Genomic DNA, 1,115 nt, shown 5'->3' on the forward strand with positions numbered 1-1,115 from the left:
ATATATATATATATGTGTGTGTGTGTGTGTGTGTGTGTGTATGTATATATATATGTATGTATGTATGCATACATACATACATACATACATACATACATATACATATTTTTTATGCAGTGAGCGAGCGAGAGACAGGAAAGTGAGAAACATTTTGAAGATAGAGTGGGGTGGGGAAAGAAATAATAATTATGAAGGAGTGAGCATAAATGCAACATAAAAGAAAGAAGGAAATGAAAAAGACAGAAAAAAAGAAAGTAAGAAAGAAAGAAGGAAAAAGAAATAAAGAAGGACAGAAAGAAACGGCAATACGAGGCCAGGGGACTTAATTAACTGCAGCCTATAACAGAAGATATTCAATGTCTGTCGTTTGGTATTAGATGAACGCTGCACAGAAGACAAATTTGACCGTCGCTGACTATGGGAGAAACTACAGAGCAGATGAGAACATCACGTCATCACACGTGTATTAAGGACGAATAGAAGGCCATTACAAAATTTGGGGTCTGGATGAAAAATTGATTTTGTTTCTTTGTTTTCCTAATGAAATAGAGATCGTCTGGAAGCAGGGCGAGAAAGGAAAAGAATATGAAGACGAACATGTAAGTTGGAATATTAGTGAATTGTTTCATTTTTTCTTTTGTTTTGATCCATTGACGGTCGCTCTATGTAATCATACGACCTGCTAGTAATAGTGATCAAATATCCTTTAAATAAAATTTCTTTAATGAGATATAGGATGGACATATTGGAAGGTGCAGTCTAAGATAAACTATGTGCATGAAATGACTGCATGGTCGTGGTTTGAATGTCTTAAATCATAGGTATGACTGAACTGGGCCTAACTGAAATCAAACAATAAAATTTTTTCCACTTGCAAAAAATATTTAAGGATGTGACTTCATACATACATACATACATACATACATACATACATACATACATACCTGCATGCATACATACATACATACATACATACATACATACATACATACATACATACATTTGAATACATAACTATATTAAAAAGTTCGTTGGAAACAGCTCTAGTGACTTGACACATTATCCATCTGTTTTTATTTATTTATTTACATATGTATATATATATATATATATAT

The 1,115-nt window shown here is 32.5% G+C and overlaps 1 protein-coding gene across 1 annotated transcript in view; it reads left to right on the forward strand.

The window, feature by feature from the left end:
* Positions 1–234: 234 nt before the first annotated feature.
* LOC106874651 (QRFP-like peptide receptor) overlaps positions 235–1,115 on the forward strand; it is a 55,556-nt gene continuing 54,675 nt past the window's right edge. Inside the window, exon 1 of the mRNA XM_052969716.1 lies at positions 235–599. Within this exon, the coding sequence (XP_052825676.1) occupies positions 586–599 (14 nt within the window). The 5' untranslated portion in view covers positions 235–585. The remainder of the gene's footprint in view (positions 600–1,115) is intronic.

This window comes from Octopus bimaculoides, chromosome 7, assembly GCF_001194135.2.
Source record: "Octopus bimaculoides isolate UCB-OBI-ISO-001 chromosome 7, ASM119413v2, whole genome shotgun sequence".
Lineage (NCBI taxonomy): Eukaryota > Metazoa > Mollusca > Cephalopoda > Octopoda > Octopodidae > Octopus > Octopus bimaculoides.